At 56.5% G+C, this 16,220-nt stretch overlaps 1 protein-coding gene across 1 annotated transcript in view; it reads right to left on the bottom strand.

Annotated features, from left to right (window-relative positions):
- Window positions 1–297: 297 nt before the first annotated feature.
- HS1BP3 (HCLS1 binding protein 3) overlaps window positions 298–16,220 on the bottom strand; it is a 31,051-nt gene continuing 15,128 nt past the window's right edge. Inside the window, exons 5-7 of the mRNA XM_030311576.1 lie at window positions 8,269–8,432; window positions 7,281–7,395; window positions 298–2,444 (exon numbers count right to left, since the gene is read on the bottom strand). Of these exons, the coding sequence (XP_030167436.1) occupies window positions 2,192–2,444; window positions 7,281–7,395; window positions 8,269–8,432 (532 nt within the window). The 3' untranslated portion in view covers window positions 298–2,191. The remainder of the gene's footprint in view (window positions 2,445–7,280; window positions 7,396–8,268; window positions 8,433–16,220) is intronic.

The following is a 16,220-nucleotide window of genomic DNA, read 5'->3' as shown; positions in this document are numbered from 1 at the left end:
TAGTAAGTCTGGAGAAGGGAAGGGTCTTCTTTCCAAACTGTTTCAAGAGTCCTGGCTGGCCAGTGACTGACTCAATGACCCCTACAGGGCCTGGGCTTCTAGTCCCTCTGGCTCAGTTTACACAGTGGAATCTTCCCTCTGGCCTCAACTCGCCCTACCAGGCAGCAGCCTGGAGGGCTAAGTGGAGCTGTGGCAGACCCCAGGGTCCTTCAAGGACAGCTTCCCTTGAGCTCACTGTTAATAGATGCCCTCCCCCACGTTGTTCCCCCTCAGCCCAGGCACAGAAAAAGACACCAGTTGGAATGAGTCACTGACATGAACTTTATTGGATTACTGGGTGTCATCAATTCACCAGTAGTTCACAGACCCATGGTGAGCATCATTACGGGGGACATGCACATCTTCAGAAGTGTCTAGGCAGCACCAGACACAGTGGATGAACCCACACCACCCATACCACAATGGCAGGTTCCATCTGTGACCCTTTCCAGCGGGTCAGCCCCCAAGGGCTCCAGGCACCTGCCAGCTGAGCCCTCTGCCCCTATGCCACAGCTGGTGGGAGGTGGTGAGTGGGGAGCTGGCACAGGAGAGGGAACAGAGAGGCAGCCCTCACATCGGCACTCACTCCTTCCGAGGCCTTCTGGGGTGTGGACGTGGAGGTCTGGCAGTGAAAGGGAAGTGCAGCCACCGGGGCCAGTGCTGGGCCCTGGGGAGAGCGACCTTGGAGGCCAGGTGAGGCCAGAGGAGAAGGCATTCAGCTCTCAGACCTCACAAGTGCCGATTTCCTGTAGCTCTGGCCCAGGCTGGAGAAGGGCAGTCTTCTCAGACTGGACAGCTGACGAGGGTGCCAGGGTACATGAGACACAGCACAGGGCAGAGGGAGTGCTCCCTCCCTCCCCCCCCCCCCCCCACCGCCCTGCAGGACCAGGCACAGCACAGAAGCAGGGTTCTAGAGACTCTGAAGGCGGCAAGAATCCAGCTTGGCCAGGGGGCCTCCCTCAGGGCTGGCTGTTGGCCCTGATCAGGAAAGCGTTTGGGGGCCTAGCCCCAAACCCCCTTCCAATGTCTCTGTCAAGCAGGAAAAGCCAAGGGACAACAGTGGTTGTGTTTCATTAAAAACTGTGTTTCGTTAAAAACTAGTTCTGGACACAAAGAATATATCAAAAAAGAGATTCTTTGCTCTATTAAAGATCATTCACTGAGAATTTCCTGAGCGCTGTGCCATGCGCAGACCCGCGTGCCGGGGTGTGGGGCATCCAGGAGAAGTCTAAGGCACTGGCCCTGCTCCGGCACAGGGCTCCTTCTCCCTGGAAAGGCGGTCCCGACTGCTGAAAGGCCAGTGAGCATGTCCAGATCTGGGGGACAGGGGAGGCCTGGCCGCATGTGCCACTGGACAGAGTGCTCGAAGTGGCAGCCAAGAGCGTCCTGCCGAGGCCCACTGGGAGTAGAACACCCCATCTGCAGGCCCAGGCAGAGTGCTAGAGGATGCTATGACCATTCTGCTCAGAGCTGCAAAGCTGGATACTGGCCATGGGGCCAGAGGCCCAAAAAGGCCAATGTGTGGCTAGGCCTTCCCTGGGAAAGGAGGAGGGAGGGAGACCAGCGGCTTGTCAGGCTTGAGAGGCAGGGCTGGGCTTCAGGTCTCCCTCAAGTTGGAAACATGGGAAGTTTCCATGCTGCTTATTAGCACCTGGTGACCAGAGCCAGCCCAGGGTTGGGGACACCCTGCCCAACCAAGAGCTCTTCCCGGCACCCACTCAGCACCCATCCCCTGGGGACCTTCTCAGAGCCTACAGGTCCCCAGGAGCCATACATCCCAGGGACTCCACCCCCTCCCCCCAGGCTGGGCAGACCCTCCCTCCTATGCAGTGGATAGAGTTTCCTGGAGTCCCTCTGGTCTCCCTTCATCCTGGGAGCTGAGCTGGTTAGCTCTCCCTCCACAGCCACATGGCTGAGACAATTTGGGCTCCAATTCCTATGGTGACCTCTCTCTCTGTGCCCCACAGGGTTCTCTGACACTCCAGACAAAACAAAAAAGGAACAAGGTAGTAGTATAGGGGTCCTGTGACCTGGGCGGCCACCCCCCTCCCTTGGGAATAGAGGTCCCACCCCAGCAGGGCATGTGCCAACCTCACCACATCCCTGCAGGGGAGAGGCTCTGCCAGCCCAGGGCCAGCCCAGGGTGGGAGGGTCAGAAGAGGCTGGGGGTGGCCTGGCCAGGTGCATCATGGTCCCGGATATACTGCAAGATGTCCATCTCGTCCATGGCTTGAATCTGCTGCTGCTGCTTTCGCTGCTCCGCCACAGCCTCAGGCAGGCCCGCTTTGGGGGGCACAGCTGGCTTTCTGGGTAGCGCTGGCTTAGCTGCCACTGGTGGTCTGGGCTTAGGCTGGGGCTTGGGCTCGGCCCCCAGGTTCAGAATCTGGTCCAAGTCTTCTTCAACTCTAAGGAACCAGAGGGGGAAGCCCTGAATAGAATCTCCCGCAAAGGGAGCAAGGCCCAAGGCACCCCTGGGGACTGTGCCCAGGCCCCGCCCCAACCTGGCCTTCCCCCACCCTGCCCCCCGGTGAGGACTGAGGGGAGGCTTCTCCTTCCCTGCAGCCGCACAACACAGCCGGAGCAGAGCCAGCCCCTTGGCGGCCTCTGGGCCTCCTTTTCAGGTGGTCCCCCTCTAGACGATGGCCCTGTAGGTGGCTTGTCCTTCAACCTCTCAAGAAATAATAGCAACAGCTGCCAGATACAGAGCGCCTGCTCTGTGCCAGGCACTTTGGACATATTATCTTGTTTTATCCCCAAACCCTTTAGGGGCACGGCTGATCTCCACCCAGCAGATGTGGATGTTCAAGCCCCAGGAGGCCAAGCTACCCGCCTGAGATGACAGCGTGTGACAGTGCCTGAGTCAGAACCAAGGCGTCAGACTTCAGAAGCTGAGCCCTTATCTAGGCCAAGTTCAGCCAGAGAAAGAATAAATAAGGGGCTCTGACCACTGTGGGGTGGGGCTGCCCATCCATGGTGCCCACTGAGGGTGACACGGGTGCCAGACAGCCTACTGAGGGTTAGAGCCACCATGGCCCGGGAGCTGACAGCCATCGCTGGGTGGGATTAAAGCCCACAGCAGTGTGATGGTCACACAGGACCAGCCCCAGGTACCAGATGGCAGTTAAGAAAAGCGCGCCACAACCTGGTTCTGCCCTCTTTGCCTGAGGGAGCTCCTGCTGCCAGCTCCTGGTGGAGGAACTCACTTTCTGGAGACCAGATGCATAATGCAAGACCCATTCAATCCATCCACTACCCACCCACCCATCCAATCAACATTGTGCTGAATACCTACTGCGGCCAGGCATTTCCACATTCGTTAACTCACTGAATAATCACAAGACACTGTTTGGTAGCAGGTATTAGCCCCATTTTCCAGATATGAAAGCTGAAGTACAGAGATAAAGGGCTTTGCTTGGGGCCCATGGCCAGCTTGTGAAGGAACAAGACTTGGCCTGGGGATGGGTGGGTCTCTTGGGTGTGTCTGCCCTCCTGGGGCACCAATGCAATGAAGCCCTCCCAGGTTGGGGTTTCTCCAGGGTGGAGGATCCCTCCTTACGCTGAGGCCACAGGCCCCCAAGGCCCTTCAGGTGACACTTGCTGGACCTTTTGCCTCTAAGGACCTGACCCAGACCCCTCTTGCCTCCTCAGGGAGTCCTCTTTTCCCTTGGGACTCTGTGATAACCTCCACACACCTGTGTCCCCTCGGAATTCTCCCTGGGTCAGGCTCCAGGACACTTGCTGTCCACTTTTCTGTCCCTTGACAGATGACAGTCCCATCTGGGACACAGTGATTCAGAGAAGACCCAAAGCAAGAAGAACTGCAAGGTAAGTGACCGACAGGTCTCCTCCCCTCCCTGGGCCTCATTTCCCAATTGGTGAGGGGCTGGATGAGGTCATTTCAGGGACGCTCTCGCTTCCACAAGATGCTATGGAAGAATGCCCTGACCAGTGCTTTCACACTCTCCTTTCGGCCGGGCAGAGGGAGGACAGCATGCTCTCCTCCCGTTCCCAGGGGCACAGCAGCCTCTAGCCTGCCCTCTGGGGGAAGCTGTGCACTGTTCGGTCTGATCTGGAACCACAGCAGGAGACCCAGGTTTGGGGAGGGGGGAGAGGGTCTGGTAACACTGTCCTGGGGGCTTTCACGGAGTTACATGGAAAATTCCCATTGAAATCCAAGGGCCGATGTTTGAATTCCTAAATGAGGGTTCCTGGCCCTTTACATGCTTCTTCAGCCACCGACCAGCAGAAATATCCAGACAGGTGCGGCCCACACCTGGGCCAAGTGTCTCAGGATATCTCAACAGGCCTCATTCGGCCAGGCCGGGGTCAGGGAGGGAGGGCACAGGTGCAGGAGGCAGAAGGCCCAGGTTGGGGTGGGGGGCTTGCATAGGCCACTTGGCTTCTCCAAGTTTCGGTGTCCTCATCTGTAGGATGGTGATGGTGGCATCACCCAGCAGGGCTGCAGAGCCACTGTGTACCCAGAAGCACAGCACTGCGCCCACAGCACAGTCCCATCCTGCTCCTGCTACTCCATCAGGGGCCTCAGGTCCACTTCATCACCTCCACTTCCCTGGTCCTCAGTCTCCCCATCCGTAAATGGGATCCAGCTCAGACATCAGCAGGGCTACGAAGAGGCCTGTCTGAGCGTGGAGCGCCCGGCACAACCGTCCCCTAGAGGGGCTGCCTGCCAAGTACCAGCTGCCAAAGGAGCTCTGGGTCACCCTGCCTGCTTCCTGGGTCAGCCTCCCATGGTGGGGGACACACCCCGAAGGGAGAATTCAGAGCTTCTGTGGATGGCAGACAAGTTGAGCAAAAGGTGTCCTCCCAGCCCAGACCCAGAGGGACCAGCCCAAGCCAGGCCTTCAAAGAGAGGCAGCTGTCCCGGGTTTGAGGTGATGCCAAGAAGTGTAACCCAAGGCAGGCAGCTCCTGACAACCTCAGCTCACACGTGCCCCGGCTCCCTGCAGGCAGCACCCTCCTGGGGCAGGTGCCGGTTCTCCCTGCATCTTCCACAGGAGGCTGGAGCCCAGGAAAAGCTCAGAGGGACTGAATTATCCATACCCTCGGAACTGATCAGAAGCTTCTCTGAGGTGGCAGTCACACTCGGACGACAGGTGGCTGCAGGGGCACCCCTTTCCTCGTGGGCTCCCTGAGTCACGGCTAGAAATAGGTTCCACTAAGGCACGGTTCAGCTTTCTTCTCTTCCAGGCCCTGCTAGTGCAAGGTCAACCACGGAGAGGCTGTGGGGAGTTCTGAAGACCCCAGTCCCACCTCTCCTCCCCAGGCCCCTGCAGAGGACAGGCCTTGGTTAAAGACCATACCTGGAAGCCTCCCACTGGCGTGGCTGCACAGCAAGAGGGAACTGGGGGCTTATCCGCATCCTGCCGGGCACGCCACTCCGTGCCACTTCGTGCTAGCTGACGGCCGTGACAGAATGAACGGATGGGTGACGCCATCAGTGAATGAATGAGGTTTAAGAAGTTTGCTATCAGGAACCCCGATCACTGCCTGGATAGTCACGGAGGCAGCACAAAGCAGAAGAAAACATGGCTCCCGCTCTCAAAAAGTCAGTTCTCTGTCACCAGACGTCTGGCAGAGTGAAGGCAGGGCTGCAGGACTCACGTTCTCTAAAGCAGTGGCTCCCAGAGTGCTCTGTGGGACGCCAAGAGACGCCACAGAGGAAAAAGTCCCAGGGACCAACAAGCATGTGAAATGCTACATGGTATTTCCCACTCATGCCCACAGAGTCCTGCTTAACACCGGTACTGCCCAGCTGTCTGGCCACAGAACCCCTCTGAAGGGAGCACGGAGTTCTGAAGAACATGGGTCGGGAAGTGCTGGTGTCATGGATTTAGAATAGGCTGTGCCAGGAAAGTCACACTGCAATGGCCTCCCTGGGTCACGCGGGGTCCTGGAGATGGCAGAGCCATCCCTGGGCAGGGCACACTCAGCACAAAAGATGCTTTTGCACCAATCACAACCCATACTTCTCAAGTGATAAAGATGACCACCCTCCTCTTCCACAGGATGAGGACAATAAACATACAGGCACACTCAGCAGGGCAGCAGGGCCCTGCCACCCTCCCTGGGGCTGACTCTAGTGCTCTGCTTCCCTGTGCCTCAGTTTCTCCTCTGAAGATGTAACGACCCCAGCTTCTCCCAGCCTGTCGGGGTTGTCAGGGGTAAGGACACAGGATGACAGTGAACAGATGCCAGGGGCCATGGGGAGATGTACAGACAAGAGGCCTTCGCTGTGACTCAGGTTTGGTGGGCATTCACGGGGCTAACAGCCCGAGACTGCTAACGAGGGTGCAGATGACAGCCTTCCAGAACCACATGCCCCGGCTCCATGTAACCGTTCTTGGAAAGAAACGGCTCGGCTTCCTGTAAATCGCCAAGCACAGCTGCGTTCTGGGGGGCACAGGTGACCCAACAGAGACGCACAATACCAGGCATGCTCGGAAGTCCAGGGAGAGCTGCTGGCCCAGGGTGGGAGGCAGATCTCCCAGCCTCTCCTCCAAGTATTTAGAGAGTCCTTGGAAGGAACGGGGAGGACAGGGCATGGGCGGTGTGCTGGATTCCGATCCTGGCTCTGTCCTTGGGGAGCTGTGGCCTTGGGCCAGTCACCTTTCCCACACTCTATTCTCTAAAATGGAGATAAGAGCACCTATGTCGGAGGATGGAGGACTGACTGAGGCAGTGTGCAAAGTCCAACACACTGACGCCTGGCACACACTCTGGAAGAAGGAGCCCCCCATGGAACAGACTAAGCCTCGCTCTTTCTTTGGAGACCTGCTGATGGGACCCTGCCGGGTCCGGCCACTGTCCAGCACATCTGTGCTCCCTCCCTCTGGGAGAGCTGCGAGCTACCAAGAGTCCGTTTGACTTGTTCCCAAACCTATTTATGCCAGCTACACTTGCTCTTGCGACTACCTAATTTGATTATTCTTCACATAAACTTTTAAAGTATGAGTGTGAAAAGGAAAAGAAAAAGACTTGCATTCATGAAGTCCTTTCTGGAACTTGCTGAGCTGCCCTGGGCTGCTGACCACCCCCACCCCCTACCCCAATCCCTGCCACTGCCCCCTGGCCGGCACCCATTCATAGACTCCTGCCTCTGATGAGCCAAGACTGCCTCCTTGGAGGCCGAAGCTGGTGAGATGCTCCCACGCTGAGATGGGTCCCTGGCTCCGTCCAGGTACTCTCAGAGCAGGCAGAGCACCGCTGGGGGCAGGTGGTACCTGAACAGCTCCGGGTGGGGCATGGGCCCTCCACTCATATGGGCGGCAGGCAGCAGTAAGGGGTCACCCAGGGGGACAGCGCCGCCGAGATCAGGATCTTCAAACAACTTCAGGGCTGTGGGGAAGGCAGGAGCAGAGTGGTCAGAGGAAGTCCTGGCCCATCCTCAGCTGCCAGAGGGGGACAGGGTGGAGATGGCCTGGCCCAGCCAGGAGACAGTGAGCAAGGGACAAGGCAGAGCACAGAAGAACCAGAGGAATGGGCCCAGGTGGGGGCAGGAAGGAAGCAAGGGACAGGTGCTCAGAGGCTGCCCTACAATTGTCAGGGGATGTCCGGTCTCCTGTGGGAGTCCTGAGGCCAGGACTGTGTTTTTCTCATCCATGTGTTCTCAGGCTCAGCAGAGCCTGGCCCCAGAGGGTGGTCACCAAGTGCTGGCTGCATCAATGGGGAGCATCTACTCTCCACCCTGAATGAGAAGCTGGGTGTGATGAGGAAAGATCAGACCTATGGACAAATACAGAAGTTCCCAGGCCACTCGGCTTTCCCCTTTCCAGTTCTGCACAGGACCCTTCCATGGGGTCTATGCAGGCAACACAAAATCTCTCATCACAATCCAAATTGTACAGAGTCACAGCACAGCTAGGGTGGCTGTGTCTACTTTCCAGCTGGTGGCCACACCTGGCCCCGGAATGACAAAGATGCTTTTGCACCAATCACAACCCATACTTCTCAAGTGATAAAGATGACCACCCTCCTCTTCCACAGGATGAGGACAATAAACATACAGCCCTGGAATGTTCCAGGCTATGGGGACACAAAGCGCAAGGCTAGATTTCTCCAGCAGAAAATCTCCATAAGCTGAGTCTGTACCATGTTGAAACAGGACAACGAGGAGATTTCCATCATGCTCCCGTGTGGTAGGTCCAAAGCCATTGACAGAGGCTGGCTGGGTCACCAAGAGGAATGGGAACACCCAGAGGCTCTACTTACGGTCCTTGAGGGGCATGTCCTCTGCGGGGCCCTTGGGGGAGGAGAGCTTCAGAGCTGGGCCAAAGAGCCCCTCCTCAGGGTCCACCTCCTCATCAAAGATGGTGAGTCGGGGTGAGGGTTTGGGCTTCATGGCTACTTCTGGGCGTTTCTTGGGCTTCTTGGAGCTAGGGAATCAGACACAGCTCTAGGTTAGGACTTCTCATGAGAGCCCCAATGGCCAGCAGGTGGCCTGGTCAAAGGCTGGGTGAGTTTGAGCTTGTGTCAAGAAGGAACTTTCCAGTGCCCTGACAGTGGAGACGTGAGACCCTGCTACTGGAAGTGGCTGAGCCCTGTGCCCCAGGAACCACTGACGTCAGGATGTGTGGGAGGAGCAGGTGAGTGAGTGAGCCAGCAGACTGCCAGACAACTCCCAGCCCTGAAGGGCTACCCAGGACTCAGGCCTGTATGCATGGTCACAGGTCAGAGAGGCTGCTCTCCTTCTGGAGGCTGCGGGGGTCAATGTCCATAATGCTCCCAGGGGCCAGGCTCGGAGTCACTGCACAGCCCCTTGGAAAGGGGGCTGGACACAGACCTCAGGGCCTGGACCCGGGGAACAGCAGAAAGCAGCCTTGGTAAATGCTCCCTCGTTTCCTCCACACACACACAATCTGCTGGGTTGGAGGGCAGGGTGCTCAGAGGCGACCATCCACACGCTCTGGATGTGGACTTCTGGTAGAATCTCAGGCTCCAGCTGAGATGGGAGAAGCTATGAAAGCTGCAAACGCACCTGCTGGAGGCTCCCACACCCAGGACGGAGCACACCTACACGCTCAGTGCCAAGGCCCCCTCATGGTCTTGTGCTCTCGGCCCCTCAAGGTGTCCCAGGAGCAGGAAGGAGATTCGGGATAGGGTGAGGATAAGGGGCTCGGTCCTACTGCTCTTTGGGAGAAAGTGGCACAGGTCAAGGACAAGATGGAGAGCAGAGACTCAGCAGCAGGGCTGTGCCCCACGTGCCCCAGTCCCTGCTCTCTCTCCATCCTGGGCACATCCAGACAGGCTCATGTCACAGGCCACCTGGTACTTGTGTCTGCTCTGGCGCCACCCCAGGCTCTGCTTGTGGTGCTGGGCAAGGTGAAAGGGGCCTGGCCTCTTCCCTCCTCACAGCAAATACTTCCCAGAAAACTTCAGGAGTGCCATGGCACACACCTTGAAGGGCCAGTTCAGCTTTAATGACCCCTGGGAAGTGGGTACCAAAGACAGGCCATGCCCCTCGTGGCAGGCCAGCCAGAGACAGCTCTAGCCGAGACCTGCTGAGTCAGAACCCTGGGGCCAGCCCAGGAAGCTGTGTTGGAGGTTTTGTGGAGCCTGGGGCCTGTGGGCTCTGCCCCACTGCTTCCCTCAATCACCTGACAGCCACCCCTGAGCTGGCCCTGCTCCTAGATCCTGTGCCCCATCCGCACCTGACCAGGGAGGGCAGGGCTGAGGCCTTGCCACCTGCGGCACTGCCCGCAGGTCCGCCCTGCTCAGAAACTAGCAGGCCCTGAAACAGTTCCTTAGGAAAGCAAGCCCGAATCCTCCTCCAGCACACAAGCCCCCAGCGGCACAGGGGAAAGAGGCCTCCCGTGGACCAGAAACCAGAGGGAACGTGGAAAGAAGGGGACTGTCTGAAGAACAAAGCAAGTGTGAGAGAACAATCGTGACTGATTACGTCTGGAGAAGCCCTGCAGATTTCAACAATTTCCCTCCTTACACCTACTTCTGGTTCTGAGAGCACAAACTAGGCCTGACTTTCCTGCTATGTTCGTTTTCCTCTCAGATTGGATGAATGTTCTTGTCTTTTCTTCCTGAAGACATTTCCGATCTTTTGTTGCCTTGAACTGAAATTAACCGAATCTGTGGCACATACGACTGTTCAGCTGGGGACCATCTGTATTCCACCCCGTTATTCCACACAGGCCATCGGTCTGTCTCCCCAACTCTCCCCAACTGTCTCCAGGGGAGACAGTGAATAAGGAGGAAATATGGAGCTTTGACAGCTGAAAGCCCCAGGGGCCTGCCCTCACTGGCTCCCAAACTTTAGTCTCTGGGATCCACAATGTGCCCGGTCCAGAGCAGACACTCAATAATATTGGCTGAGAGAATGGAAGGATGGATGGAGGGATAGATGGATGGAAGGAAGGAAGGAAGGAAGGAAGGAAGGAAGGAAGGAAGGAAGGGGAAAGAGGACAAATGAATAGATGGATGGACACACTGGTGACAGTATAGCTCTTATTCAGACTTATTTCTGCCTACTCCCCCAGGAGGAGTGGAAAGAGTGAAGAGAGGTGGTTCCCAGCACCACCTCTGTCTGAGACAGAGAATATAAGCTTCACTCTTCCAGAGCTGGCAGGCAGGTCAGCTGGTCTCATCTGCCCTCAGCCACCCTGTAAGCAGCTCAGGCATTCACTCCGAGTGCCCTCTGTGACCCAGCACTGGCTAGACACCTCCCTTGTGCAAGATCCTGGGCAGGGCAGTTAGACCTGCCACGGTCCCCAGAAGCTCACAGCTAAAAATCGGAGATATATAAACCAATCATGACCACACAGAGCAACAGTTCCAGAACACGCAGAGCACAGAGGAAGGAGCCCACCCAGCTCAGGGGGTTCCCAGAGGAGGCGAGGCAAGGCGATGGAGATGTGGCCCCAGGCAGAGGGAATGAGGCCTCCAGCTGTGGGGGGTCTGCCAGGGGCATGACTCAGGCATGACTATGAACCAGGTCCCCACGGCAGCTTGGCTCGTGATCCACGAAAACGATCAGTCTTGGCCTGGGGGAGTGCCGCAGTGTGACGAGGAGACAGGGTCAGGGAGAATGTCAGAAGGCAAAAGCGCTCCTAGAAAATGTGGACTGTGAGGTGATCAGTGGGCAGAAGGGGCGTATCCAGAATGATACCAGATTTCTGGCTTCTGGGACAGGGTCAGGAATGTCATGTGTGAGGTGAGTCTCCAAGCCGGGTTTCTTCCTTCGCTCACAGATCGCGTGGACGCGGACTCAAGCTGCACACACAGGCCATGGCCCCCGCCCCCCACCATCCCTGCTCTGCCCCTGCTCCTCCTGTGTCCACCCGGCTGTCTGCGGGATGCACCTCCCCACTGTGCTGCACCCGCCAGCCCTGCCTCTGCACCCACACGGTAAAGGATGCCCCGCCTGTCCTTTCACCAGTTTAGTCTCCTGTCACCAGGGATGGGGCAATGGGGCAACTGGGCCCTGAGCAGAGAGGTGTGCCATAGACAGACCTGCTCCTGCCTTCCTGGCGGGCACAAAGGAGGTCACCTGAACTTGTGCAGGCTCTGGGGCAGCATGGGTGGCAGGAGGTGGGGGGCAGGCTCCCTGGATGGGTGCAGGCATGGGGAAGCACATTCCTGTAGCATGCAGGCGTGTGCGTGGACAGACATCAACTCTCCTGCACTGCATGCCTGATGGAAGACAGATGTCCAGACCAGGCCGCACTCTGCGGGCGGACGTGGTGCAAACGTGAGACGGAGGTGGCAGACGCTGAGGCTGACGGCCCTGCTCACGTGGCTCAGGCAGTTCTGGTGACAGTGACAGACGCATGACAGTAGCCTCCCCTCTGGCCACTAAGGGGGCCCGTGTCCATGTTCCCGGATGCACCTGCCCCCCACCCCCCCCCCCCCCCCCGGGCAGACCACCAATGGGCACCAGCTGCCCAGGATCTGCATCACTTGAGTTACAGGAGCATCTCCTGGACTAAAACAGAAGGCCCTTCTGAAGCCAAAACTCATAGACAACGTGACTTACCTTACCTTCAAAGCCAGGGTGACACTTAACCAAGTAAGGAAATTAATCTCCTCTCCAGTCATATAATTTTCCTGCTTTCAAATAAAGCATTTTTCATTTTTTAATTTTAAATTCAATTTCTATTGCATTTAGAGAAAATTCTGAATGCCAATAAATACACTTTTGCGAAGCTTATTCCAGGACAATGCTATTTGCAGCAGCACCAGGTCTCGGGGCTTCCACAGTGGCCCGATCATCAGGGCAGTGCAGGTCACCGAGGAGAGGCTATCACCCCACGAACCGGACAGGTGTCCCCCAGACAGGAGCTTCAGGGAAGCACTGGATGGGGAATGAGCAGAGTCGGGAAAGCTGTGCTCCAGGCAGAGAACAGCCCTGTGAAAATGCTAAGGTGAAGGAGGAGAGTCTGGCGGGAAGTTGGGGCCACAGCCTAAAAGGTCTGGGGAAGATTCTGGCCTTTCTGTTCCCGGGGAGGAGCACTGGAGGGGGTGGGGGGATGCAAGGGAACCCATGTTCGGCCTCAGGCCAGTCATTTCACTTCCCTCGTCTGTTTCCTTGTCTGTTAAATGGGAACGAGGAATGCTCTGGAAGCTGCGTGTGGAACCCACGTGCAGCAGAAGCCTGTGATCACAGGTGCACTTGATACTACTGTCCAGGGTCACGTCATGTTTCGGCCCAAAACACTTCATTCTGGGCCCTAAAAAGTAAACAGGGCCTGTCTGGTAAACACCCATCATTTGCTGTAACCCCGGAGTCACCCTCAAGGATCTGTTTCTCAACAGCCATGGCCTGACTGTCCAGGCCACTGGCCCCACCTGGCGGACCAGGACTTCAGTGATTCCCCCTCCCTTCTGGGCTTGTGCGTGAGGACATTCCTCCTTTATGCACTGGGGCCAAACACTGTCCCTCACCCGCCATGGTACCCACACCACTGGCTGCACCCAGTGGAAAGCAAGGACCCAGCTCTGGCCACACCCAAAACGGCCCTGCAAGACTGAATATACAAATGGGCAGCCAGCAGAGCATACGGAAGACAGAACTTTGTCCCACCACCTGCAGCAGACCAGCCCAGGAGACCAAACCCCCAACCACCCGCCCAGCATGCAGGATGCCCCTTTTCCAGTTAGCAGCCTCCCCTGCCAACAGCCTCCAGTCGGGGCACACCTGTGCCTTCTCTTTTCCCACCAAGAATCGCTCCTACTCCCAGCGTGCCTCTGAGCCTCTGCTAAATGCAGGTCCTGGTGGTGGACCCCTCCTTTGCTATGGCCAGTTCTGAATCAAGGCCCTTGCCTGGTCTCACCTGGGAGGCCTTGGTTTATTCCCACATCCCCGACGACACCCCAAATGTTGACATGACCAGTGGGACCTGGCAGTCCCTGCAACTGAGCAACCCCATCACCCCTAACACCCAACATGGAGAACGCGTGGACAAGGGTCGTGAGGCTGGCACCCTGGCACGGACTCAGTCTCAGGCTGGGGGTAATGGGTGAATTCCTGGGCCAGTGGTCAGGGGGCTGGAGCTCCCACCAGGAAGGTACGTGGCTGTGTGGTCTTGGCTCCTCAGTAATATCCACGAGTAAACAGTGGATTTGCCTTCAAGTCCCTCACAGTTTAAAGGCTCTGGTTTTTTTGTTTTTGTTTTTTTTTAAGGTTTTATTTATTTTGAGAGACAAAGCAAGTAGGGGAGGGGCAGAGAGAAGGAGAGAGAGAGAATACCAAGCAGGTTCCGGACAGCAGGCTCCGGACTGTCAGCATGAAGCCTGACGTGTGGCTCGAACCCACGAACCATGAGATCATGATCTGAGCCAAAACCAAGAGTCAAACACTTAAGCAACTGAGCCACCGGGGTGCCCCAAAGGCTCTGTCGTTTTAATGCTCTTACTTGGGGGCTGCCACAAGAGTTCCAGGCAGCCTGAGGCAGGGGAATGACAGGCATGAGCTCTCAAGGTTCCATCCCCAGGGAGTCAAGCAACCATTCAATTCCATCAAGGACAGCCAATCAAGCCCCTGGCTCGAGACCAAGGCTGCGGGAGGCATCCCTCTAACCTGGCTGCAGCAAGTCTGACAGGCTGTACCAGGTGACCTGGCATTGAGGTAAGTGCTGATGTTTGCGTAACACAACAGGAAGTGGAAAGGCTGCCTTTAGTTCGGCTTACACAAACCAGCACAAAGCAAATCTGAAATACTGATAACATTGTACCAGGGTAATTTCTTGTACTTCTCATTTTATTCTTCCTGTCACTGGGACTTTGTCTTTAATTTATAAAAACAGAAACTGCCCAGTGCCCTCCAGCTGGTAAAGGGGCATCTCTGGGCTTTGAACCTGGCACCGTCTGCTTCTGATTCTGCTCTGGGGTGTCCGCACATCCAGCTTTCCCAGTGGCTTTCAAACCATGCTCTAAGAGGCCCGGACCTTCTGCAGAGCCACTCAGGGCCACGTGCGAGGTGAGCTGAGGCTAAGGGGGCAGAGATCCAGTCTCCCTCTAGTCCTGTCCCAACCAGGCCAACCCTACCTCACTCTGTTTTATATATATCGAGGCTCTGTAGGAGACTTCTCTTGAACTGAAATTTTTGCTACTGAAGGAAAAAAGGGAAGCACTGTCACATGGTGCACTCAGCCCAGACCGCGCACCGACGCGGATGGGGAAATGGACGCAGTGCTGCTCTCACGGGGGACGTGCTGCAATCGATCAGTGGGACGGCTCCAGGGTGCAGCTGGGGGTGGCTGTCACCATGCTCCTCATTGATTTTGGTTCTGGGCCAGGCCGCAGCTGAGTGCTGTCTGCTGAGGTACAGGACAAGGCCCTACTGTGACCAGGAACAACTGCCCTCTGGCAGGTGGCGGGTGACAGGAGAGAAAGCCTCAGAGCTGGAAAGGGCGGGGGACTGAGGGCAGCAGGATGGACCCCTGAACTCACCCTTCTGGAAGCCCCAGCGGATGGCAGAGCTGTGGCCAGAAGGCCTGCTGCTCCTGCGTCGTTTCCTTCCCACCATATCCAAGACTGTCATCAACTTTGGTTTCTGGGGCTTCTCAAACGTGAACTTCCTGTGAATCACCTAAAGGGCTCCTTAAAGCCCAGGTCTGAGGGCACTTCTCACAAGCTCCAGGGAGAGACTCCCAGCGGGGCCTGCTGTCCTAGGCAGGGGCCAGAACATTAAAGGGATCCCAGGCCCGTGAGTGAGGTGGCCGAGGAGAAGCAGCTTCTGAGGTACCTCACCAGGTACGGCTGGGGCCACCTGCATAGCCCCTCCACAGCCCACCTTGGAGGACATCTCACTTCCAAATCTCAGAACTAGTTTCTCAGATGGAGGACTCTGCTAACCTTATTGTGGTTTATTTTGTAATTTATATGTGTATTAAATCATCACGTTGCACATCTTAGGCTCATACAATGTTATGTGCCGATTAGGTCTCAATAAAGCTGGGGCACAAATAAGTAAATCCCCAACTAGAGCAAATCTGGGGATACCAGGCAGTGCACTAGGAGGTTTTCAAAACCACAGAGTCATCCCAGAGGAGTGACTTTATCCAAATACAAGGAGTAAAACATTTTTATACTAAGACACGTATGACTCTTCTATGAAGATAAGGCAAAATTTGTATAAATAATTATGACAAAATATGTAATTCACTCCAAAAAAAACCGTCCAGCTTCCCCACTTGAGGCCACGCCCAGTGCAGTGGGGGCTGGCTCCCCCTCCTGTGAGCAGAGAGCGGGAAGCCTGGCCTTAAGAGAAGGCATGTTCATGCAGGAACCAGCCTGTCCCTTGGGGAGCTGAGGGTCCTCAGGGACCTGGGGCTGTAGTGGGGCTCACTGGGCACTGGAGGAAGAGGTGAGAGGCAGAGGACCTCTCAGATGAGCAGGGTTTAGAAAAGCAAAAACGCCTTCCCAACAGAGAGGGATTAAGTCCCTAAAGAATTCTACATAACCGAGGAGCACAACTGAGGCCCCTGGGCAGAAGCTTCCAGGGCCTTGCTCTGGGGCAGTTATCTGGGAGGAAAAACTCCACACGTGATAAACTTCCTCACTGCCTGTAACAGCAAAAACGTACGGAAACCACCACAGTGCCTCAGGCAGGCCTGGCAAAGCCATGTGCAGGGCATTGACCCAACAGACTAGCACAGGATTAAGAATGTAGAAACCTATTTGCTGATCTGGAAAGACCCAGTACATATGCT

Source organism: Lynx canadensis, chromosome A3 (genome assembly GCF_007474595.2).
Source record: "Lynx canadensis isolate LIC74 chromosome A3, mLynCan4.pri.v2, whole genome shotgun sequence".
In the NCBI taxonomy this organism is placed as follows: Eukaryota; Metazoa; Chordata; class Mammalia; order Carnivora; family Felidae; genus Lynx; species Lynx canadensis.
This window is presented reverse-complemented; position numbering and strand designations above follow the sequence as displayed.